Below are 23,654 nucleotides of genomic sequence, written 5' to 3' on the forward strand. Positions count from 1 at the left end.
CTGATTTGAAACACTAGTTATCAATTTTTGTTCCAATGGTATCAGTTTTAGATCTAATCAAAATATCCCTAGATTGAAGAATGATTTATCTCTGTCACTAAGCTCACTAAACTTTGCCCCAAAAGCATCCCCGAAATAAGAATTGTGAGAATGTGATCTCTTCTAGTAATTTTCCATATTACTTGCAAAAAAAAAAAATGAACCTACAGCAAATGAGAAAAAAAATAGCTATAGCTATTTACTTCTTTATTCACTCAACAAACATTTATTAAACACCTACAAAAAACTGTCTTTGACATCAATGGAGCATAAAAGAGATAAGTCATATAAGCAAATCTAAAAATCTAGTGAGGAAGGTACATATTAACAATATATCAGAATAAAATATGTGTTATAAAAGAGATAAAGAGGAGAAAAAAAGAGGAACTTGCAGTAGTAGACTTTCCTCCCAAAAACTGATGGAAAGAGGGTCGGAACTGAATCTTAAGTAATTGTTACAATTTCTTTTCAATAAATAGAAAAGAGGAGGAGATAATTCAAAACCACAGGAATTGCCTGAGCTGTGAACTACTAACTTTAAGAACAATGACTGCTCTTCATTTGACTAGAGTAACAGAGGCTAAAAGGGCAGATTAGTGGAAAACAGTTTGGTGGTTCCTCAACAAGTTAAACATAGAATAACCATATGACCCCACAATTTCAGCCCTAGGTATAAACTGCAAGGACTGAAAACAGGTGTTCAAATTAATTGTGCATGAATTTTCATAGCACTATTCACAATAACCAAAAGGTAGAAACAACCCAAGTGTCCATCAACAGATGAATTGATAAACAAAATGTGGTATATTCATATACTGAAATATTACTTGGCCACAAAAAGGAATGAGGTGCTGAAACATCCTAGAATGTGGATGAACTTGGATAACATTACGTAAGTGAAAGAAGCCAGACACAAAAGGCCACATATTGTATTATTCCATTTATATGTACTATCCAAAACAGGTAAATCCAAGAGACAAAAAGAAGATTAGTGGTTGGCAGGGGCTGGAGGGAGGGAGAAATAAGTATGGGGTCTCCATTAGGGGTGATGAAAATGTTTTGGAACTAGACAGAAGTGATTGTTGCACAGCATCGTGAATGCAATTAATGCCATTGAATTCTACATTTCAAATGGTTAATTTTTATGAAGTTGTATGAAATCCAACTTAACCTTAAAAAAAAAAATAGGGAGATATGGGTCTGTGGTAGATACAACAAATGCTTACTAATATCCTGCCCAGTCTCCAGAAGTCTATATGTTCCATTCACCTTACAATTAGGTAGGGCCATATGACTTTCTAGCCAACAGGTTGTGAGCAGAAATGACTCATGTCACCTCCAGGCCAAAATGTCTAAGAATGAGTGAGAGGGGAACCTGGCTGGCTCAGTTAGTAGAGTATGCAACTCTTGATCTTGGGGTCATAAATTCAAGCCCCATGTTGGATGTTGAGCCTACATAAAAAAAAAAAAAAGAAAGAAAGAAAAGGAATGAGTAAGAGACGTGCATGCCTCTCTTCTCTAACCACACAGATCCAAAGCCATGTGAGACAATGGGGCAGAATGGGTCACTGAATAAAGTAGTGCCTCCCTATTGACCCATGCTGGGCATGTTATATGAGTAAGAAATAAGACTTTTTTTGAGAGACAGAGGCAGAGACAGAGAGAGACAGTGAGTGACAACAGGGGAGGGGCACAGGGAGACAGAATCCCAAGCAGGCTCCATGCTCAGCATGGATCTCACAACTGCAAGATCATGACCTGAGCCAAAATCAAGAGTCAAATGCTTAACTGACTGAGCCACCCAGGTGCCCCAAGAAATAGACTTTTATTGTCTTAAGCCACTGAAATTTCAGGGGTTGCTATTGCAGCATAGGCTAAACCTACTCTGACTGACACAGGGTCAGATCTAGGAAGGCTAAAAAAGCAGTACTAAGAAATTTGAATTTTATTCTGAAGGGCTTGAAGAGACAATGCTTTTGAGGAAAAGAGTAACATGATGTGTATTTCAGGAATATAATTATGGATGCAATGTGCTGAGTAAATTAGAAACAAAGATAGTCTTCAACCTTGGTGCACATCAGAAATCACCTGAGAACTGTAGTCCTCTTCCAATTCCTTTATATTTCTTTAAAGAATAAAATATGTGTCCTCAGGGGGAAAAATCATCTGAGGAGTTTATAAAAATGCAATGCTGTAGTCCAGGACATGTCTAGAGATTCTGATGCAGAATCTCTAGAGGTAGGGTCTAGGCAGTTATAATTGAAAAAACTCTATGGGAGATTCTAGACTGCAGGTTAGAGTCAAGGAAAAGATGTCTAGCTCAGAGATGACCAAAATTACATGCTTAGTGGATTCAAACAGTATAATAGAATAACTATTTTCTTAACAAATGGAATGATAAATGCTTAGAGAGCTTCTGTTAAAATAGTTATGAAAAAGTTACTCACATTACCATTTGTATAGTCATAGTTATGACTTTGAAAATTTAAACATCAGTAAGATGGGGGTGACAGTTTGTATGTGCCTACCCTATTGTTAAGTGTAATCTACCCCAACATCTCTGTTAGCTTGAGAAACATGGCTGATACACTCAAGTCAGAGGACAGAGCTGCCCTCAGTCTCCTGGAAGGCCAACCTCTTCCCAGCACTCACATCTATCTTATTTCCTCCTTTCTTTCCTCTTTTCTTTTCTTGCAGAATAACTAGCATTCCATTCGGTCTTTAGTTCCTTCCTCCCCAGTATCTAAGTCATCAACCAACCTTCAAGTCATCAAGACTTAAAGAGCCAAGATTTAAGGGCTCAAAAAGTCTGGGTTACAGATGCATTGGAAGCTATCACTCTAACCTCTGTGTGTGTGTGTGTGTGTGTGTGTGTGTGTGTGTGTGTGTGTGTGATTTTTACTACCAATTGTAATTTTTTAAGAGTCTCAGCTTTCCAGCATACAGATCTAATACCATCAGGAATTTGATCCTTTACCAACCAAAATTCAGTTTGTGTTATAAAAACAAATCTTCAGAGCATCTCAGGAAAAAGTGATCTCTGATAAAGAGCATTGAAGTTGACTGACAAAAAGTACCTTTATGATTTCTGAAAACCTACTGAAAGGTGCAAAAGAAACTGACAGGCTTCACTACAAACCGCCTCACTGTACTGAATACTGCTCAACAATCCTTTTTTCATTATTCCTAGTGATTAAGATTCTTTTCTTGCTTTCCACAACAACTGTCCCAAGTTTGTATATTTTCAAAACTTCTAACCATTTACTGTTAGCAGGCAACCTTGCCCTCATCGCTGAAAAAGCAGAGGTGTACTTTCCTTGACATTCCTCTACTATGTCAAAATGCATCTGCTTGCCTCCCTATCTCTTATCCCAGAAGCATGCCTATTCCTTTTGAAGAATAACTCTACTATGTTGGATCTTTTGTTTCCTGCATCTCATGTCTTCCTCTTTCTTTTTCGATCCCTGTTGTAGTTTCTGAGAAAGGGTACATAGAAGGTAAAAAAAAAAAAAAAATTGATACTTTACAAGGCTGAAAATGATTTCAAACTATTCTCCCACTGGACTGACAGTTTAGTTTCGTAAAGAATTCTAAATAAAAAATATTTTTTATTCAGATTTTAGAAGTTATTGTTCTACTGGTCATATGCTTTCTAGTATTGCAGCTGGGAAATATAATGCATTTTTGTGTCTGCTAGCTTGGAGGATCTTTTCTATCTGAAATCTGAAATTTCATGATGATGTGCCTGCATATGGGTACTTTTTCAAACATTGTTCTAAGGCACATTAAAAGTGGGCCCTTTTAATCTGGAGGCTCATATTCCTTGATTTAGTTCCAATAAATGTTTTGTTTTGTTTTTCATAGATTTCCTCCCCTAATTTTCTCTAATTTCTCTTTCTAGAACTCCTATTTATATGTTGGACCTCCTAGATTGATCCTTTATTTGTCCATCTCATTGTCTTTTTCTTCTACCTTATGGGAAATTTTGTACATTTTTCCTTCTAACTCTTCTATCAGACTCTACATATTGGCTTCATTATGCTCAGTCTCATAAATAACTTGTCATTTCCTGAAAATGTCAAGAAGGTTAACACTTTTGATAGGCCCAACTCAAAGGTCACCTTTTCAGTAAAGCCTGCTCCTAGGCAGAATGAATTACTCCCTCTCTTTGCACCCAACGCACAGTCCATAGCCCAGAACATCTGTTCACAAGTATTGTTCACCATGACACCCAATCTGTTGATTCTGCTAGAATGTGTACCTCTTGAAGGTGTATCCATCTTCAATATCTAGTAAATGACAGCTACCCAATAAATGGCTGTTGCATTACAGTAATTTCAAAAGAATATATAGTATAAATATTAGATTATGTGATCATTAGCTAACCAAAGAATGTAAACAGAAACCCAACCCCCTAGAAAAAATTATATAAGCTTAAAAATGCACCTGTGAATATATTTAATCTTAAAAGGTTATTATTTTTTAACCAAACATTCCCAATCTTATCCAAAGGCACATTCTTCATAGTCACTCACACATATACAAATTCAGAATTTAAAAAGCTAATTCACTTTTAAATCATCTGCTTACCCAACCAGGCACCTGAAGAGTTTCCTTAGATTACAGTATATATTTGTTGTTGCTGTTGTTTGGAATAAACAAAAATACAGCAAAAAAGGCAAGAAGAGATTTCTTTAGAATGCATCACCCATATAAAAATGTTAGTAACGGGTAGCCAACCCTCCAGTAATCTTTCCAGAAACATTAGGTGATTAAAGAGTAAGGAACAGAAAGACACTCCTGAACACTAACTACAGCATGGCTACTGAAGGCATTACAAGGCTCAATAAAGAATGCTCATTCGTATACAGGGATTTAAGCGCTGTAAGGGATTTTTGTTTACTTTAGTTTTGGTTTGATTTTCTTTTTAAAACCATGCCTTAATGCCAAATGTTACTTTTTTTCTCTCTCTCTTTCCTGTTGAACTGATGCTATGTTAAGATATAAGCACAAACATCTCATAAGTGTTTTAAATCCATCCAATTGTTCAAGAAGGCATACGTGCCGGGCCAATGAAGCCAAAACATTAGAGCTAGGAATTTTGATGAAGATAATAATTGCTTACAGACCAGCTTGTTTTAACTTGCTGAACAAAGAACACAATTTTATACCACATTTTCATCACAGGCTTCTTCTCTGCATAATCACTACTATAATGAACACTTTTAAAAGGGAGATTATCTACAGGTTAAAGAGTAAGGAAGTTATCAATTAGATTCCATCATCTTCAAAATTTCACTTACTCAAACTTTATATTAATTAAAAAAAAATTTTTTTTTGCTGGCCTAAGCACTGTTTTGAATCTTTACAAACCATTTGTTTAGTGTACACAGCATAAATCTGAAAACAAAGACACTCGGTAAATTTCTAGTGCTGCCCTGGATGGCTCTATAACCATGGGTATGTTAATAACTTCTTTGTATCTTCATTTATTTCTAGGACATCCCTAGCAATATAGTTTCATCTTTCTCATATATGAAAGCTGCATTCAGGCTCTGTGCCTATGTCAGGAGTTCCTCTCCCACTCCTCCCACTAAGTTACTTTCATCACTTGTAGGCCCCTGCAATAATTCAATATTCAACCAAAATTTATTAAGGACCTACTCCATGACAGACAGTGCAGTGAGGGGGAGGATGAGCTCGGTCTCTGAGAGGACCGTGATACTAGTTCCCTGACTAACAGAGAGGACTGTCTCAGTCATTCTGCTTGTTTCACCCTGACTCTGGATCTCCTATTCTTTACTTCCCCTGGAATATATAGCTGGAAGTCCTAAAAATTAAGGTGGTATAGATTCACAGGATTGGGTTGAGGCTGTCAGTCAGTACCCAGATTGTTGCTGGGCCAGGTAATCTGGGAACCAACATGGTTTCAAGACAGATAAGAAGTCATGGAATGGACCAATGTCCCCAATTCACAAGACCAAGATAACTCTTTGTGCATGATAACAATGGTGACCCTATCTTTTCTAAATCATTTTGCCCTTACAATTCCAGCCTCGAAGACAGAACTCTCTAGACTCTAGACTATGTTGACTCTTGATTCCCTTATTGCAGGGAGCCATTCATCTCAGCACATAGGCCTTCAGTATGAGTTGTGGAAAACCAGGGTCATGTCTTCCAACTATGTCTGAAACCTTGTAAATTACAGAGAAAAGGAGGGTGGGAAATGTGAGATCTATGCTGTCCAGAGTATTAATGGGACAAATTCTAATGGCAACCTTAAATTTGAGACCCCAAACTTTGGACATATGCTTATCATTCCCCACCTGCCCATCTCACTGGTGTTTGTATGCCAATCTCCTGTACTTTTGTCTCTGATCTGTTGCTTGCCCGGATCCTTGCCATTCAGTAGTCATCTTGTTCCAATTCATGGCCTTCTTCTGACCTTGGATCATGGATACGCTCTGAATCTGAACCACTTACCTGGCTCCAGTTCCCCAGCCTAGGCCTGATCATAAACTATTCTCTTGCCACCTTCCCATGCCATTCATCTCGGGGTCATCACAGCTTCTTATCCTTCTTCATCTACTGCTGCCTACCCTGGTGCTGGCTAGAGTTTTAGAATCCTTTTTAGTTCATTCTGGTAGGACAAAGAAGGTAAGTAATAATTAATATATTTAACAACAGTGTGCAGAGAGGACCTAAATTTGCCAACATTTAACTGTAGTAGGTACTGAAGTTACTGTATTTTTCCTGTATCTCAAATTTCTCATCTTTATATTAATACACTGGCTGTCACATTCCCTCAAAGATACATTTATACTTAATTAAAATAGCATGCATTCTGGGGTCACAATAAAGCTATAATATTCTCTTATATTCCTAACTATATAATGAATATTAAAAACATTTAGAAACAAATTGACTCCCTAAAAGGAATAAAAATTTTGAGTAATTTTTATTTTTGAAACATACTATTATCTCACTTCAGAAAATATTTCTGAAATGTTACATGAAAAGAAAAAGAAAAATATTATAAGTCAATTAAGCAGAGCATACTCTTCAGAAAAACTCAATAGTGGGTTCTGTTTCTTAGTGAAGAAGGATTTTGCAAATGTTAACACTTATCCCATGATTAATAAGTTTTATATATTCAGATATAATTGCATTGAGTTTTCTGAAAAGGAGACTTAGCTTAACAATCATATGGGAAAAGGAATATTCTAATTACATTTTATTGGGTTAATTCACTTTAAGGCTTTGACTTCTCTGCTAGTCAATTACTAAAACAGAGGCATTTTTTTTAGAATTTAAAGACACAGGAATTTTCATTGTGCTAACATAAAGAGGAGACCCAAAAGTGTTACATAAACTTTATAAAGTTTAAAAGAGTTAAAGGAGATTCCTCATCTCAATTCCTAGGAGATGCTGTATCTGGAAGGGTAAACAGAAGCAAATAGTTTTCTGAAATTGTGCCAAGGCTACATGTCAACTGCCTGGCAGGAAATGCTTTTGGAGGGCCTAGATAAACAGACCATCATCTTTTTTTGGAAAAATCTTCTCCTTTGGATTCTTACAAAGCAAATGTACTCAGTTTAAACTAGCATCATAAACACAGTAAGCAGAAAAGGATTTTAAAATCATGGTACCTATAGGGTTTATGTCCCTTAAGTGATCTGTCCTTCACTTTTAACACACAAGAACCTCAACTGTTCAGTGAGCATAGACTCAATACATGCATATTGAAATCTGTGGTAAATTAAACCTCATCTTTCCATTAATTTTCATTGCAATTTTGGTGAAGCTTTATCTTATGAGAAAGTTTCATTTAGCAGTAGCTCTTAATATTTTAGCATTATACAATGATATTTTCTTACATTTATGTAGCAATGTGTCTTTCCAAGTATTTCACATCCATGATTTTAATTTTTGTTTTAACATCTCATTTTATAAGTGCTAGCACTGAGACTAAGCTAGGACTTATAAAATGAGATGTCAGCACAAAAATTAAGTCAAAGAATAAGTTAGTCAGAGGACCACACCTAAAACCAATTAGTCTGAAACATTCTCTAGTCCATTTCCTTCTGTCCCTCTGTCCATGTTATGCATCAGATAATGGACCCTCAAATCTGGCTATCACATTTATTAAATAATCCTTTGACCTCACTTGACTTTTACTTTCTTAAAACCCAAAAAGGAAGATGAGGATCTAGCTGTTGACTCAGAACGCCTACTATCAGCCAGAGAAATCTTCTGCCCTGTGTCAAGCCTAGCGAGCTTTTTGCACCTCCTCTCTCCACAAGGCTGCATGTTCTATTTGGCTACTATATTCTTCTCCTCCTTCCTCATAATGAAAGCATCCTCTGCCCCACTCACCTTATGCCCAATCTTGCCCAGTCCACGATAAAGAGAAAATTTCCCCGGCCCAAGGAACAGAGTAGTACAAAAGGTGACATACCTCTCTACCTGCCATGCCTCATCCTATAATCAACTTCAGATAATAATTTGAGCCATCTCAACTTTGGGATCCTCGCTCATTGTCCACAGCCACCAGGCATAACTTTCAATATCCCCCCAATCTGTCCCATCTCTCCCAAATAGGACATCTTTGCCTTAGTTACTATCGGGTCTCATAAGGAAAAAAAAAAAAATACAGAAACTTTTTCTGTAGACCATTTTATGTTGTCTACACAATGTTAAGAGGATGGTGTATAAGTGGAAAAAAGTCACAAGCTGAAGGATATGAATATTTGAGTGTGAACAGCATATTTTAAATAATATAGTCACCATATTACTTATTAAGTTTTTAAATGTATTTCTATTATTTCTTAAAATGGGATACACCTATAATTATAGTTAGATAGACTTAGCACAGACCAGAATATATAACCAAGGTTTACTCAAAAATGTTGTAATTCCAACCCTGGAAATTTGGCTTCCTACTCGACTTATGAGAGCTTCCTGAAATGCAAATACATTCCAACATCAATATGGAACAAAGACTTAAATGACCACTGAACAAATAAAGAAATGCTGATAGAGGGGCGCCTGGGTGGCTCAGTCGGTTGAGCGTCCGACTTCAGCTCGGGTCATGATCTCACAGTCTGTGAGCTCGAGCCCCGCGTCGGGCTCTGTGCTGACAGCTCAGAGCCCGGGGCCTGTTTTAGATTCTGTGTCTCCCTCTCTCTCTGACCCTCCGCCGTTCATGCTCTGTCTCTCTCTGTCTCAAAAATAAATAAACGTTAAAAAAAATTAAAAAAAAAAAGAAATACTGATAGAAAGAATAAACATAAATTTCATCCTAAAAGAATATGTAAAAGTAAACCTCAAGAGAGTCAACAATTGTGTTTTAAAAAGCTAGGAAGGATGTAAAATTGGAAGGGAATGGTAAGATCTAAATATTAATTTTTAAAAAGCTGCTACATCAGTCAGGATATATGGTGTCAGTTTTTAGGACATTAAAACTCTACCTAGGGGTAATTCCAGAATGATAGATTAAGGAGATTGGTAAATCATCTGTCCAAAGCCACAAAAAACTATACAAAATTGTCAAAAAAAGCATTTCAGCCTTTTTGTTTTTTGGGTTTTTTTTTTTTGTTTTTTTTTTTTTTGGAAATTGACCAGAGGTACACAACAAATTGAAAATCACTTATTTTGGGGGCACCTGGATGGCTCAGGTGGTTAAATATCTGACTCTTGACTTTAGCTCAGGTCATGATCTCACGGGTCATTGAGATCTAGCCCTATGTGAGGCTCCATGCTGAGTGTGGAGCCTGCTTGGAATTCTCTCCCTTCCTCTCTCTCTCTCTGCATCCCTCCCCCCACCCATGGTGTGTCTGTCTGTCTCTCTCTCTCTCTCTTCTTTCTCCCCCAAAATAAATAAATAAACATTTGGAAAGCATTTATTTTTAAAATAAATAAATAATAAAACTACTGAACCTCTGTGAGAAAAGTGGGACTCTGGGACAACAGAGGCTGTTCCCACTCCCTTTCCCTGACCCCAGCACCAACACAGTAGTTCTGTTAAGACAGGACAAGTCATGAAAATTAGTAGTTCTACCGTTGGAGGGCACTGACTTGATTTGGTGCCTAGGGTATTGTCAGAAACAAGTGACCTTAGAAAACAAGTGGTAAACAATCAGGGAAAATCAACATCACAGCTGGCTGAGACTGCAGTATTGGTTGGGGTAAGCAACAGACCAGCAGAAATTTAACAGTGAGACCCAGGAGCATGCTAGCCATAGTGGACCTTGATAAAATCTCACACATCCTTGGTGGTCTGGAAGGTGTGCACGTGTCCTAGGTATTCACTGCCTGAATGTGAGGACTTGCACACAACAGAAAGTAAGTCATAGCAGACTTGATGTTTTGTTCCCCAACTTGTACACAGATCATTTGGCAAAAAGATTTTCTAGCTACCAAAAGCACAATCCATAAAAGAAAAAAAAATTAAGAAATGGACTTCATCAAAATTTAAGATGTGTTTCAAAAAAACACCATTAAGAAAAACATGACACAGACTGAGAAAATATCCTTATACATCATACATCTGATCAAGAATTCTTGTTCAGAGCAAGAACTCTTATAACTCAATAATAACTTTTTAAAAAGCCGATTAAAAATGGGCAAAAGGTTGGGGCGCCTTGGTGGCTCAGCTGGTTGAGTGGCCAACTTTGGGTCAGGCCATGATTTCACAATTTGTGAGCTCAAGACCCATATCGGGCTCACTGCTGTCAGTGTAGAACCCACTTTGGATCCTCTGTCACCCTCTCTCTCCGCCCCTCCCCAGCTCTCACTCTTTCAAAAATAAACATTTAAAAAAATGGGCAAAAGATGTGAATAGACATCGAATAGACATCTATTGAATAGACATATTGAATAGACAATAGAATAGGAATGGCTAATAGCTACAAGAAAATGTGCTCAACATCAGTAGTCATTAAAGAAATGCAAATTAAAATCACAATGAGCTACTACTGCATGCCCAGTAGAATGACTCTAATCAAACAACAAACAATAGCAAGTACTGTGGAGGGTCTGGAAAAACTGGAACCTTCATACAACACTTGTGGAAATTTAAAATGAGACAGCCACTTTGGAACACAATTTGGCAGTTTCTTAAAATGTTAAACATAAATTTAACATAACCACTCATCAATTCCACTCCTAAGTGTCTCCTCAAGAGAAATTAAAATCTGTGCCTACACAAAGCCTCGTACCTAATCTTTCATAGCAGCATTATTCATAACAGTCCTCAAGTGAAAACAATTAAAATGGCTATCAACTAGTGACTGGATAAACAAAATGTAGGATATTCATATAATGGAGTATTATTCAGTCATACAAAGGAATGAAGTACTGATACCTGCCACAACATGGATGAGCCTCAAAAACATTTTGCTAAGTGAAGCCAAACAAAAAAGGTCACATACTGTATGATTCATTTATATGAGCTGCCTAGAAAAGGCAAATTTATAGAAACAGCAAGCAGAATAATGGTTGCCTGGTTCTAGAGATAGGACCTGAGACTAACTGCATATGGTGGGCACAGGGATCTTTTTCAGGTAATGGAAATGTTCCAAAATTGGATTGTGGTGATGTCTGCAAAAATTCTGTACATTTACTAAAATTTATTGAATTATACACTTAAAACAGGTGAATATAATGTAATATAAGGTAAATCATACCTCAACTCAATAAGGTAGTTTTTTTAAAACTCCACACGGATTCCAACTATTTATATCCACCAAAATTACTATTCCTTTAATCTCTGATGGTTTTTAAAATGACAAAACTTTTCCCTAATCATTCCTGCTCTGCAATCAATTTTTTAACTTCCAATTTTTTAATTTTTAACAGGTTGTGAAAGCTAATTCTCAGAACTTTGATCCATTTTCTTTAATCTATATGATCAAGATGACAATTTTGATAATGACTTTCTTTCATTCTCCAAAAACCCAATGAGTTGATGTAATCAGGCAAAATGAATGATCTAATAACTCAGTCTATAATACTACTTTACAAAGCTGTAATGATTCTAAAGCTCCCTAAGTCTGTTGAAGAAATAAAAATACCACCTGTCAAATAAAATGATTTATACATTCTCTGGTATGTACAGTATAAATCATTGTCTAACTCTGGCATGATACCCACTTTTACATCATAGGTTTTTAACCCTTCTTTTGCCTTCTTCACACAGAGAAAAATAATTTACATTTTCTCTTCACTAAAGTTGGTTTTTCTGCTCCTCAAAAAGTCCCAAATACAGCACCAATCTCTTTCCACAGATTCCAGGAATAAAGATGTCCTCCAACTCAACTATTCCCCAGAATACAAGGGGAACTTCTAGACAACTTCTATGTGTTCCCTGTAATGTATTTACCTCATGAAGAAAGAAATCATGAAAGACTTACATCAACAGTTCCTTTCTCCATTGATGATCAGATACATTCCTGATCATATTCCCTCCCTCTATTTTCTGTTATATTTCCAAGTCCCACCAGTGGTTTTAAGGAATACCTGGCTTGGGCTGTGTTTGATCCACATGGGGCCTGATGATAGGTCATGTTCCATCATTATTTCCATCCAATCTTAAAAAAGAGAAAAAGGATCCTCTCAATCTGTGGTTTATGGTTCAAACCTTGAAAGCATTTTTTAAAAAGATATATATAAATATGTTTATAAATATAAAAATAAATGCAAAATTTTAATTTCATGTCAGTCTTTAGGCTTTAGTTTCATTCCAAGCATCTTCTTTCCATATATTTCTAACTGTTAAATTCTGGGAAAATTAGTTACAACCGAATATTCCTTATATTCACTCAAGTATGTAGGTAGATTTTTTTTTTCCAAGAAGCCAACTCTTATCTGGCCTAACAGGGATCTATTTAAATAAAAAATTAAGTCAGTAAATCCAACAAATGCCTAATGAACACCTACTGCTTAACAAGCCCTGGATGTTTAGAAACAAATCAGGAATAACTTCCACCTTGAAAGAAAATGAAGCATAACTAATATAATTTAAATCAGATTGGGATGAGTACATCAATATTAAAAAAAAAGAAAGCCATGGAAACAGAGGATGCATCTGGGAATAGCAGATTTCAAAAAGCTGACTTGATAAAAAGTAATGCTTCAACTGGAATGGAATTGGGAATGGGAGGTAGTAACAGAATCCTGTGGAAGAAAGCCAAGTGATGTGAGGTATGGATATAGTATCGGGTAAGTAAGGACATATTGGGAGACAAGGCTGAAGTCTGATTAAGATAATACTAGCTAATATCTACTGAGTATTTACTATGTGTCAAGTACTATTCAAAGCATTTTATATGTATTAATTTATTTGATTCTCAGAACTCTATAAGGAATATACTATTATTATTCCCATTTTAAAGATGACAAAACTGAGGTAGAAAACGGTTAAATATGTGCTCATGGTTACATAGACACAGTTAAAAGTTCGAACCACATTCATTATAAAAGCAGTTAACAGGGATTTTAAATATCGGTTACTAATTCTTGGGCCATCCTCAAGACTTTGCTCAAATGCGTTCTTCTCTAACGAGCCTTTCTTGATACCCCCAACTGAAAAGTATCCCTTTCTCCTCTAAGCCTCATAGCACTTTATCAATCTTATAACAACAGCTTATGAACAAAATCTTAATATTTGGCCTCTGGCATTACAGATTTTATGTGCATCATTCTCTCGTTTTTATTCTGCTTTAACCTGATCCGTTTCTATTTTCCACAAGTCCTAGAACAGTGCTTGGAGCGTTATAATGCTAGTTAAATCTGTGGAGCACTTACTGTTTGCAAGGCATCGGGCTAAGCATTTTAGAGGATTTATCTCACACACCAAAAAACCCAGCAACCCAATTCCTACTTCACTGCATTCAAGAGCTATTTTTAGCCCCTTCTGTCACAGATAAAAAATACTAGATGCGCCTTAAACTCAGTAAACAAAATGAACATGGTCCCCACTCTCAAGAAGCTTACAGTCTAGGAGGTTGCTATTAGTATCCCTACGTATAAAGAAGAGGAAAAGCGAAGTTCAAAGAAGTAACTTGTTCGCCCAGAATCAACACAGCAAAAAAGTGGCAAAGTCTGAATTCAAACTCAGCTCTCCAGACTGGATATTCGGGACCATGTGCGCCTAACCACTAAGTTCTAAAGGAGGCAATAAAAACCATTTACTGGAGGAAAAGTTTTAGAATATTTTATACTGCACTGAAAATATCCCAATGATAATGAAGACTTTTACTTAATTTCCTTCTGTGAGAGGAAAGCAGGAAATGAGCCACAGTGCAGATGGAGGTTGCAGTGGTATCCTGGTGGCCCAGAACTGCTGATCAAGCCATCTGCTGAGGAGACGAGGTCAGCATTGATTTCCTCGTGTCCCTTAAAATGACCCCTAATGAGCAGTATCCCTTAAAGTGGTTCTTCCTGAACGTCAAGGCTTTGCTGTGCTGACTGTGCGCAGTGTGGTGTAGTCCAGTCAGTCGCTAATTAGCAGCGAGACCTTGGGCTATACCTTCTATCAAAGGTGAGGAATGGAGAGGAAGAAAACGATGCATAGCTTCTTACTTATAAACGTTGCTGCAACTATTCTTGAAAGCTGGGTTCAACCCCCCAAGAGAAGAGGCTTCCAAAAATGTGTGAGTCCCTACCCTCCACCGGAGAAGTTAGAAAGCCGCCACGATGAGACTACGGAGCTGTACGTAGAACTCAGATGCCCCTCCGGCCCTGAACACCTGTCTTCTGGCGGAGGGCCCCGAGTCCCACTGCCCACAGCCGGCGGGCCACACTCTTCTCCAAGCGCCACCTTGGCGGCCTCACTGTGTGGCCTCACCTCATCTCAAAGTTTTTAGAGTAGCGGTATCCCAAACTATGGACCAGGCAGAAAAAGGCTCCTGGAGGCAGGTGTCTTATTCCCCACAGTTTCTTAGCCCAACAGGGGACCAACTAACTTTACTCCGAGTCCATCACGTAAAGCGCTGGAGATGACCTCGGAGGACATGGCCCCCAGCCCAGGGGTCCCACCGCAGGCGCAGACTGGCCGGCCCGGGCCCTGGTTCGACTCAGACTTCCACGCCCTGCACGCCGCCAAGCCCCGCCCCTGCGCCCGGCAGTTAGCCCGGCAACCGGCGCTCCCGGGCCGCCGCCAGGACGCAAAAGGCGTGGTCTGCGCAGGCCCCAGGCCCAGCCCCCCGCCAATGGCCTGCTGCGCCGGCTCCGGGTTCTCCAGGTCCAGCCTCCCCTCTCCAACACAGGGCTGTGCGCATGCGCCTGGAAAGGAGAGTGGGTGAGGGCCCCCTACCGAGGGGAGGGGGGGAGACGGAAATGGAGGGAATCTGCTCGCACCAGCTGGCCCCCGGACGGGCACCGGCCCGAGGGCGCTTTGGGGGCGGAACTGGGGGCGGTGGTCGCCGGGGAGGTCGAGGCTGGGCTCCCACTCGCAGCGGGAGTAGGGTCGCGGCGGCCCGCTGACCAGCCCGTGTTTGTGTGTATGTACCCGCGCAGGGAGATATGGAGAACTGTTTGGCGGCCGCGGCGCTGAACGGGGTGGACCGACGTGCCCTGCAGCGCACGGCTAGGCTGGGTCAAGAAGTGCTGGAGCGGGCCAAGAGGAGGGCGGTGGACTGGCATTCGCGGGAGCTCCCCCAAAGCAGCGTGGGGGTCACTTCCCGAGAACAGCCTGACAGAGAAAGACGGCCAGCAGCCGACCCCCAGCGCCTTCTCCCGGGAGAGGTGAGGGCTCCTGTGCTGGGGGACCATCCCATTCATTCGCTCCTGTTGGCCTGCTGGCAACCTGGGCACGCCCAGCAGAAGCACCTGAGGGGTCCTGTCCTTGGCGGAAGCTGTAAAGTAACGGGACAACAATGAACGGAAAGCCCCCTGAAAACTCTTGACATTTGACAGATTCTTGTTGGGTAGTTTAGGGTACCGCTAGTTGTCGGCCCTGGTATGTTACTTTTTTTTTATATATATAAAAATCTTACATGTTACCACCTGATTTTACAGGAAAGCTAGCAAACCTTTCCTTGTCCTGGATAAATTCCCATTAGATTGGAATTCTTTCTCAGTAAGGTCCTTCTTACTGACTTAAACTTGCAGAGGCCTTTTGAAAAGCAAAAAAGACGCCATTCTCCAAATGACTTCATTCTCCAGTAGGGAATACCACATCTCACCTGTGATTTGCCATTTATTCAAATAGAGAGAAGAAAGACAACCAACCCTCAGTGCTTCCTTCAGAACAATGGCAGAATTCATGGACTATACTTCAAGTCAGTGTGGGGTAAGTTGGTGTAAGCCAAAGCCATGCCCTTGATCCACCTGCAGATGGATCACAAAGTGGATCTTTGCAGAATTTAGGGAGAATCTGGAGACTACCTGTTTGCCCTGCCCCGCCTTCAAGGGCAGGTTGTAAACAGGGATTTAAACCGGGTGATAAATCCAAATTAGAATTTATTCAACAAATATTGTGTGTCCAGTTCTGTAGGTATTATTGAGGATACAGACTATTGGGGGAGGAGGGGTGGGAAGCTTATTTGCTGACTTCCAAAACAATCAAGTCCAGATATTAGGGATTTTTTTTTAACTTTGAAATGAACTAAAGTTAAAAAACATCAGTAAGGTCACTCTAAACTGGAACTGAGCCTTTCTGGTTTTCAAAATGTATTGAAACAAAAACAGAAACAAATTCCCTACACTAGAATTTAACCTCTGTTTCAAGTCCCCGGTAATTTGTTTTTAAGTATGTCCCTGTGAGTCCATATCACTTGTTGGCCACAAAGATGGTTATGTGGAACCCTCATAACCTGATGAGTGCCCTCATCAAAGGTGGTGTGGCTTACTAGCAGAGCAACCTCCCAGGAATCACACCCATGTTCTGCCACTTTCTGGCTATGATGCCCTGGGCCTGCTAGTCTCTCTCAGCCTACCTTCCCTGTCATAAAATGAAGATCTCTAAAGTACTTTCCAGCCTCTAGAGTCTGTTTCTTCGGTTTCCACTGAGAGATGAACACCAGAAAATTGTCATGAACTGTCAGCATGAGGGACTTGAGGGATATTTTTGGTACCATTCACTGAAATGAGTGTACAAAGGTTTTAAAGACTCTCTTCTCAAAACCATACACTAAGTCATCTTTAAGTACTTTGAAGGAATGGTGAAGGCAGGCCAGCCTGCATCCAAGGAAATTACCTGCATGGAAGATACTCTGTTATCTAGAAGTTATGGCAGACTCTGTGGTCTCTTCCAGCCTTAACATGATGTGATTCTTAATGTGGTTATAAGGATGCTGGTCTACAAGGGAGAAGGAAGAGAATACCTTGTTTCAATTTCATCTATTAAGATTTTTAAAAATCTCTTCTCTCTCTACATCTTTTGTAAAAGCCCTCTGACTCCAAGAACAGGATTCCTATCGATGAGATATGGCCCAGAGAATATTTTTGTGTTATTCTGTTAGTTTTAGAAAAATCCATAACTTCAGCTTTCCTGTGAAGTGATCAACTTAAACATTTTGGTACATGGTTCAGTAAAAGGAATAACATTGATCTTTGGTTTGAGGTTTAGCAAATTGGTGTTCTTCATTTTGATTTTCAGTCCATACTTCAGATTTTCACTCTGAATGGAGTCTCAGAATCCCGTGGCTTTCTCGAGATAGAATTAAGACGTGTTCTGAGCTTGCCTTTACAATTTTGAAGGAGCCCCTAAAATACATCATTAGACCTATGTCCTGAAGTGCTATCCCCAGCTTCTCATTCTTTCGGTCTCATGCCTTAAACACTTTTTGTACACTGTGTTCAAAACAAGCAGGCTTGTGATGTCCTCATCATTAGTCATAATCAAGGGCAAGTTTAAGGTTAACTTCGAGGGGGAGGAAGGAAATAGACAAGAAAAAATGTAACTGCTTTCTGATCCTTTGGATTATTGTCCTTAAATTACAGACCTCTTCCCCCCCTCCCCCGCATGGACAGAACGATTGCCTAGCTGTTGAGTTTTTGTTACATTTCCTGTTGTATTTCTAAGTCTCAAGGAGATGCACCCCTCTTCCCTTGTCCTTGTCTGGGACTTAGACAATAAAAATGGAACAGCTCATCAGAATTTGTGATGAGAGGAGGTGGAAGGGCCTATGTACTTGACATTGGGGCAAAGACGTTGTGACAATTATTTAACCTGGCAGAGAGCATCGTCCTGCCCAACTGTAGGTGGCCAGAATTCTTGCCCTACAAAGACAGCAGATGGCAGCAAAGTGATGCCAAATGCAGTTTCCTTCTCTGCAGCTACTTTACGTGGGCTCAGAGTTGTTCCTTAACTTCAGAGGCCTGTCAAGAGAGTGGATGATTTACCTTTGCTCTGATGCCTCCCTCCTTAACCACATTTTCCCCAAGTAGCAGGGAGGTTTTTGGGTTTTTTTGTTGTTGTTTTTTTTAATTTGATCAGACTATTTGGTTACCCAATATCTTTCACATCACTTCTATAGAAATATTATTCATCTGTACTGGAGGATGGAGGGGCAGCCCATGTCTCTCGTTATCACAGAAGGAAGTCGGAACTGCATTTGTGCTGTGACAGGAGGAATGGTCAGGTATGTATCCTCAGCTGTCCGTGCCATGCTCTTAGTACACACATACACACACCCACACACCCACCACCACCCCCGAAGTGATACCCTGTAATTAGGAGTTCCTGCTGGATTTGTGTTTGGGGGATTACTTTGTGTCTCAGCATTACAGTGTTCAATGGAAATGTATCAACCCCCAACCTTGGAGACCTCGCAGCAATGAACACGAAATAGGATTTTGTCCAAAAGATAAGATTGATGCCACTGCAGCATCTTCAGTTGAGCCTGAAATCCTGAGTCCCAGGATCCTTGGACAGGCTTAAAGAGGAGAGCTTCAGATGTCCTCACCTACATCTACAGATACGAAAGAGGTTTTTAATAATCACATACTTCACCCTAAGTTAGTGATAATTATCATGTCTTTGGTAATTTTAAAAAAGGAAGTGTAAGGAGGGGGGGGTCTCTTATAACAGAATTCTCTTCCTAAAATATTAGAACATAAACTACTAGTATTAGGAACAATTATAGGCCTCTTACTACAGTCTTACCTGTCTTTTACCACATGTTCTGGGGAAGCCAAAGATTCTACGTGTTGAACTGATGCCATAGGAGTCCATTGTTGTTTTTTAAGAGAGTAGGGTTTTGTTTTGTTTTGCTCTTTTTAAACTCTCCTAGTTGTACTTGAAGACAGCAAACTTAAGTTCAGAGTCTAATCCACAGATTGGATTCCTGACTTCTCTGGCCTGTGGGTTTAGGGAAAGGACAGAAGAATGGCCACAGGGATGTGAGTGAGGGCTGGATGCACGCTGGAAGCCCCTCCCGTTTCCCTGGCATGTGTGGAGCACCAACACTGCCCAAATCCTGGGTTCCCTTTTCTTGCCTGATCCTAAGGGGGTTACATGTGAGCAAGGGTCAGTCCTGCCCCTCCCATCCCTTCCTATAAAATGTAAGTTAGTGCTTGTAAGGGAGATCGACTTTATCAGTTCTGCCTTTCTCCTCTAGTGCCCCCACTCCTGGGAGAAGCATAGAAGAGAATTTTATTTTCTGAAAGCCTGCTAAGTGTCAGTCACTCTTGCACTTAAAATCTCCAATCTAGTATCCCCATGTTGTAGACTAGGAAACGGACTTAGAGAAATTAATCCACCCCTTTTTGTAAAGCAGGAGATAGGATTCAAATTCAGGTCTGTCTCCAAAGCCCATATAAGTATAAAAAAGAATCATGGTAGGGGTGCCTGGGTGGCTCAGTCAGGTAAACGTGCAACTTTGGCTCAGGTCATGATTTCACAGTTCGTGGGTTCGACCCTCACGTCAGGCTCTGTCCTCAGAGTCTGGAGCCTGCTTCAGATTCTGTATGTCTGTCTCTCCGCCCCTTACCTGCTCGCACTCTGTCACTAAAATAAATGTTTTAAATACATTAATTAATTAAATAACATGGTAAACATCTGACTACAAATACCTCACAGAGTTCACTAAAAGCCTTAATAACTTAGGTGACAACTTAGAAGAAACTGACAGAACAATTATTAAACCCTAATAAAGTAAGAGAAAGTTACTTGTTATAATCCAGAAGTCTGGGCACTAATCAGTGTTTCAACTTATCTCTTCAGAGAAAAGACACCTCTCTTGGTCTTGGAGTCATCTCTCACGAATCAGAGTGTGCTCTAGAGGCCTCTCAGCAGCCTGTGAGTACAGATCTTCTGTGTTCTGGGCTTCACCACCAGTACATTCCATGAACCAGTTGACCTGGTTAGAGTGTTATTTGTACCAGATCCATAGTATTTGAAGTTGGGAGGTTTCACCCTTGAGGAAAGAGAGAATACAGCATTTTGATTCAATGTAAAATTATGTTTTCTTGGTATCCTTCCTTCACTTGAAGCTTAAGGGATACTCTTTGTGCTTGGGCTCATACTTGCGGTTGGAAAGAATGTGAAGTATTCACATCTCCATTCCTACGGCCCAGCTGGGCTGGCACTGGGTCCTGCTGGAATCCCACCATCTGTTCAAGCAGCAGGGGGGTGCTGACCCTCCTGCTTACAAAGTGAAAACCATTGCTGAAATTCTGAAACATATAAATTTGGTTAGATCGAGTTCCAAAACATTTGAAGGGATTTGTTCTCATTTTCCACAAATGTTTCCCTGTAAAAACGCAGTGATGAGTTTTTCATTTTTAGAATAAAGTACTCATTAGTTCATGAACCCAGGGAATTTTCTGGAAGTTGGAAGGGCTGGAATTCTGAGAAAAGGAACTCCAGCATGTTGCTGGAATAGTTTGCTTAATCTTTATTTGTCTGCAGTGTGCTACTAGCCAGGATTCAGAATATGCTAGAGTTAGTGGCAATGAACAATATTCTGCTTCTAGCGCAGATAAGTTGTAAGGTTTAGATGCTTCCCATGCTTGCTGAATTTTGGTAATGCTAATCTGCCCGATATTCATGGTGTTGAAATCACAGATGGCAGTCTTACCCCTGTGTTTCCTTTTATGCAGACAAATGAAGTATCCTTGGCTTTCTCTGATTCCAATATAGCCGAATTTTCTGAAACCGACTTTTGTGTACTTAGTTGATGACCAATGCATAGTTGTGGTAGAGTCCTATGCATTCGTGTCACTTAAATGATAATAAGGCCAATTTTGCAGTAACTGAGCATGAAAGAACAGAGGTTAAAGCAGCTTTGGAAAAAGTTCACTTTATTTTTAATTTTTTTTAACTTTTATTTATTTGGAGAGAGACAGAGACAGCATGAGCAAGGGAGGGGCAGGGGAGGGTGAGAGAAAGAATCCCAAGCAGACTCCTCACTGTCAGTGCAGAGCCTGATGCGAGGTTCAAACCCACACAACTGTGAGATCATGACCTGAGCCGAAACTGGGAGTAGGAAGTTCAACCGAATGAAACACCCAGGCGTCCGAGGAAAAGTTCACTTTAAATCTCTGCAAAGTAGAGGGCGGGGAGGCAGTTTCATAAAAGTATAAATATTACCATTTATTCCTCCTTGTGGAATTTGCTAGCCGGTGGTTTGGTTTGGGCCGCGGGTATGGTGGTAGAAAGGGCAGCTGCTCCCTGTGGCTACCAGCCCCCTCCCCCCACACCCCCCCCCCCCCGCCCCGCCCCGCCCAGCACTGAGGAAGCATGCAGGACGTCCCAGCTGTAGGATGTGAGCTTTGGCTCTTTACTACAGGCTCTTCTCTTCTCCTGTGTGCAGTGTTGCCGTCTGCCATCAGAACTGAGACCCCTCCTCTGGCCGCACATCTACCCACTTCCCAGCCATGTGTTGAATCTGTCCTTGGAAGATGGTCTGTGTTCGGCACAGCTCTAAACACAACTCTTTCCGTTGACTCCAGTTTCCCGTGCTTTGTACTATGGGACAACCAATCCTCCGGGGGAGGCTTTGGCCAGCCAGCCGCCTTGCTGCATGACGGAATGGGACCTACTCTAGTGTGCTCCACTTTCAGAGAAGAGAATAGTTCATCTTCCTCCTGAGTTAGCAAAGCACAGTTAAAAAGGGTCTCGTTTTTCCATGGTGCCTTGTCATTACTGCTAATCTGTGCTAACAGGTGCCACTGTCTGTTTTTGATCCCCAACACGATGATTGGAGTGTCCCATTTATGACCCTTCATGTTCTTGTAACATTCTAGCGCTTACAAAGTGTTTTCACATACATGCTGTGAGGTAGGTATCACAGTTTTAGAAATAAGGGAACAGGCACAAGGTAACAGGCACAAGGCACAGACTTACCTAAATGACATTCCTGTTGTCTTCCCAGGCTGACTTGAAAGCAGGACCTCCATGTCCCACATCAGTGCTTTGTTCCACTGTACTTCTGGCACATAGGGGTCACCTTGCTGGAGGTGCCCTGATGGCACTGTGATAGAAAATCTCTAAACCGCTAATACATGCTTTTTCTTGCAGGCTGAAAACATCTCTAAGGACCTCTACATAGAAGTATATCCAGGGACCTATTCCGTCACTGTGGGTGCAAATGATTTAACCAAGACTCACGTGGTAGCAGTGGACTCAGGACAAAGTGTGGACTTGGTCTTTGCTGTATGATGTTGACCATCACGGCCATCGCATCACCTTTTCTTAAGTAGCAAGAAGAATAAAGTCACCATATGATTCTCTTAATATTTACACATTACTCCTGCTTTTACTGCTGACTGTAGAGGGTCAGTCTTCCTGGGAACTGGAGTTTGTCTCTTTCAGTGCCTATTTTAACTTAAAATTCTGGAAGTGCCCGCCCCTCCCCCCCCCGGCTGAAAATAATAATGTAATGATGCTATCTGAATGGTTTTTAACTGCTTACTTTCCAGGTAAAGGCTAATTATAATAAAGGGAGATGATTTGGAAATGAAGAGAATTCCTTTTTATTGGTATTAAGAGGTGAAACAGTGTCCCTCACACACAGCTGGAGGCTTATGAAACAATGGCAGAGAGGCTGTCGACACATTTGCCCAAAGCAGGCCAATCACCCCCTGCAGCTTCTGTGGAGGAGGCATCCTCAAGCAATCTCCCCAGGCCCCCGTCAGGGAGCCCTGGCCATGGCCACCAGACTCCTGTGCCCCTTGTGGCAGGTGCCTTCCTGCCGCTCATCTGCCGGGAAGTCTTAACAGGTGAAGATGCTGCTGCTTATTCGACTGTCGCCTGAGGCCTGCACTCTGCCTCCGTCCATTGAAGGACTTAACCACTTTGTAATGCCTCCTCAGGTATTTACCACCACTAGTCTTTTAGCTTCCTATTAAAAAAAAAAATCCTGAGAGTCTTATGCTGACTATAATTATAAGGCTCAAAAGTCACAGATTTTATTTATTTATGTGCACTGGGGAGGGGCAGAGAGGGAGAGAGAGAATCCCAAGCAGGCTCCATGCTATCAGCACAGAGCCTGACACAGGGCCCGACCTAAGGCTCAATCCCACAAACCGTGAGATCATGATCTGAGCTGAAGTCAGGAGTTGGACACTTAACTGACTGAGCCACCCAGGTACCCCAAAAGTCACTGGTTTTCAAAAGTCCTTGATGTGCCCTAAACTTCTTTAAGGTACCGTGTCAACAGTATTGC

General features: G+C 40.5%; 2 protein-coding genes across 11 annotated transcripts in view; one reads left to right on the forward strand and one right to left on the reverse strand.

Moving 5' to 3' along the window:
- DENND2B (DENN domain containing 2B) overlaps nucleotides 1-15,043 on the reverse strand; it is a 180,614-nt gene extending 165,571 nt beyond the window's left edge. For 3 of the 7 annotated variants that reach the window (XM_047877912.1, XM_047877905.1, XM_047877909.1), the window contains exons 1-2: nucleotides 14,623-15,043; nucleotides 12,559-12,629 (exon numbers count right to left, since the gene is read on the reverse strand). The gene's annotated coding sequence lies outside the window, so the exon portion shown is untranslated. Of the gene's footprint in view, nucleotides 1-6,522; nucleotides 6,680-12,558; nucleotides 12,630-14,622 lie in introns of all 7 variants that reach the window. The other 4 variants (XM_047877911.1, XM_047877906.1, XM_047877910.1 and 1 more) reach the window with 4 other exon arrangements.
- Nucleotides 15,044-15,188: 145 nt separating this feature from the next.
- AKIP1 (A-kinase interacting protein 1) lies at nucleotides 15,189-22,950 on the forward strand. Of its 4 annotated transcripts, none has more exons than XM_047877921.1 (6): nucleotides 15,189-15,336; nucleotides 15,559-15,786; nucleotides 16,253-16,333; nucleotides 18,522-18,626; nucleotides 20,210-20,284; nucleotides 22,508-22,950. In XM_047877921.1, exons 1-6 carry the CDS (start codon nucleotides 15,319-15,321, stop codon nucleotides 22,646-22,648), a joined length of 648 nt encoding a protein of 215 aa, XP_047733877.1. In that variant the 5' UTR covers nucleotides 15,189-15,318; the 3' UTR covers nucleotides 22,649-22,950. The 4 variants fall into 4 exon arrangements, with proteins under 4 accessions (XP_047733877.1, XP_047733879.1, XP_047733880.1 ...); XM_047877923.1 differs by lacking the exon at nucleotides 22,508-22,950 and adding an exon at nucleotides 21,801-22,501; XM_047877922.1 differs by having other exon boundaries at nucleotides 15,207-15,340.
- Nucleotides 22,951-23,654: the final 704 nt, after the last annotated feature.

The sequence above is a fragment of the Prionailurus viverrinus genome, chromosome D1 (assembly GCF_022837055.1).
Source record: "Prionailurus viverrinus isolate Anna chromosome D1, UM_Priviv_1.0, whole genome shotgun sequence".
Classification (NCBI taxonomy): Eukaryota; Metazoa; Chordata; class Mammalia; order Carnivora; family Felidae; genus Prionailurus; species Prionailurus viverrinus.

Bases quoted from the DNA above. Each gene is read 5' to 3' on its own strand.
- AKIP1 (XM_047877921.1), top strand. The intron at 15,787-16,252 runs GTGAGGGCTCCT...TTATTCAAATAG, and splicing joins AGCGCCTTCTCCCGGGAGAG to AGAGAAGAAAGACAACCAAC. The intron at 20,285-22,507 runs GTGAGTACAGAT...TTTTTCTTGCAG, and splicing joins TAGAGGCCTCTCAGCAGCCT to GCTGAAAACATCTCTAAGGA.